Source organism: Mus pahari, chromosome 21, assembly GCF_900095145.1.
Source record: "Mus pahari chromosome 21, PAHARI_EIJ_v1.1, whole genome shotgun sequence".
Lineage (NCBI taxonomy): Eukaryota > Metazoa > Chordata > Mammalia > Rodentia > Muridae > Mus > Mus pahari.
The window spans coordinates 16809253-16810513 of NC_034610.1; the positions used below are offsets into that span (position 1 = coordinate 16809253).

Here is a 1261-nt window from a genome sequence, read left to right on the forward strand (position 1 = left end):
AGTAGAGCAGCAGTGAACATCTGTGGAGTAGGACATTGATTCCTTTGAGCTTATGCGAAGGAATAGAAGAGCTATGTCACATGCTAGATTTATTTAATTTGAGGATTTGTTTATTTAATTGAAGTTTGTCCATATGGCTACATTTTTTGTTCATGGGAGTTTTATTCCTCATGCTTTCACTATGTTGTTGTTGTTGGTAGGATTATTTGTACCATTATTCTTTCTCTGTGAGAATTAGTATTTTTGCTGTTTCACTTATGGATGATTACTTCCTAGTTTTCCTGTATTTATCTATTTTCCACATAAAATTTATTATTCCCATGTTTTCATGGCTACTCATCTATTTCTCTTGTGCATATTTTCCTGTAATTTATTATATACTAGGCTTCATTAGTGAAATGAATTGTGTTAATTTGGACTATCTTGAAATGCACTTATATTGCTACATCAAGTTAAAGAGATTATTTTTCTAGATGGAACAATATGTTTGATGGCGACTTTCCCTCCCTTCATATATGGTCTCATGTTGTCTTGGTTTAGGGATCATTGACAGGACACCTCATAGTATTCTGATATTTGAATCTTTTTATGTGGTTTGACACTATTTTTTAATATATTTCAATGTTGATTTCTGCTTTTTCTTTTTCTTTTTGATCCCTTATATGAAAGGACCACAAGCCAGCTATTCATTGTTCCTGAAAGAGAAACTCAGAGAGACCTAAATGGATGATTTTCCAGTAAACATGTCCCAGGTGCGTGGTCATGTTCGCTTCTTTTCTAGAAATGGTATTTTCAGGTATTTCAAGCCTTTAATTTTCTGCTTTTATAATTATTTATTATAAGACACTTTGGAAACAAAAAAACAAAATCACACGCTAAAAATAACCAGGCCCAAAATCTATATAACCAAATGAACTTTAATATGGTTAAATTAGTCACTGGGAACAAAAATTCTGGAGATACATTTGATTTAGTATTTTCAATGTCTGATATATTTTGATGTACTTACCCACCACCAAAAAAAAAATATTGTGGCATTACAAGAAAAAAACATATGAATTAGAACTAGAAAAGCAGTTAGCGTTATATCATATAACTGGAGGTCATAACCTACATTCAGTCCTATCTCAACCCCTAATATTTAATCTTTCTTGTTCTCTTTTCTCCATGTTCTTTTGTGTCCCCATGTACATGGTTTCCATAAGCAAATATTGTTGTGTAGATTCTGCATATGAGGAAAGATCTGTTTTCTTCTTTCTGG

The 1261-nt window shown here is 32.0% G+C and overlaps 1 protein-coding gene across 3 annotated transcripts in view; it reads left to right on the forward strand.

Moving 5' to 3' along the window:
* LOC110338283 (zinc finger protein 54-like) overlaps positions 1-1261 on the forward strand; it is a 91818-nt gene that overhangs the window by 84060 nt on the left and 6497 nt on the right. For 2 of the 3 annotated variants that reach the window (XM_029532854.1, XM_029532853.1), the window contains one exon: positions 670-752. In XM_029532854.1, the coding sequence (XP_029388714.1) occupies positions 723-752 (30 nt within the window). In that variant the 5' untranslated portion in view covers positions 670-722. Of the gene's footprint in view, positions 1-558; positions 753-1261 lie in introns of those variants that run through there. The other variant, XM_021221577.2, reaches the window with a different exon arrangement.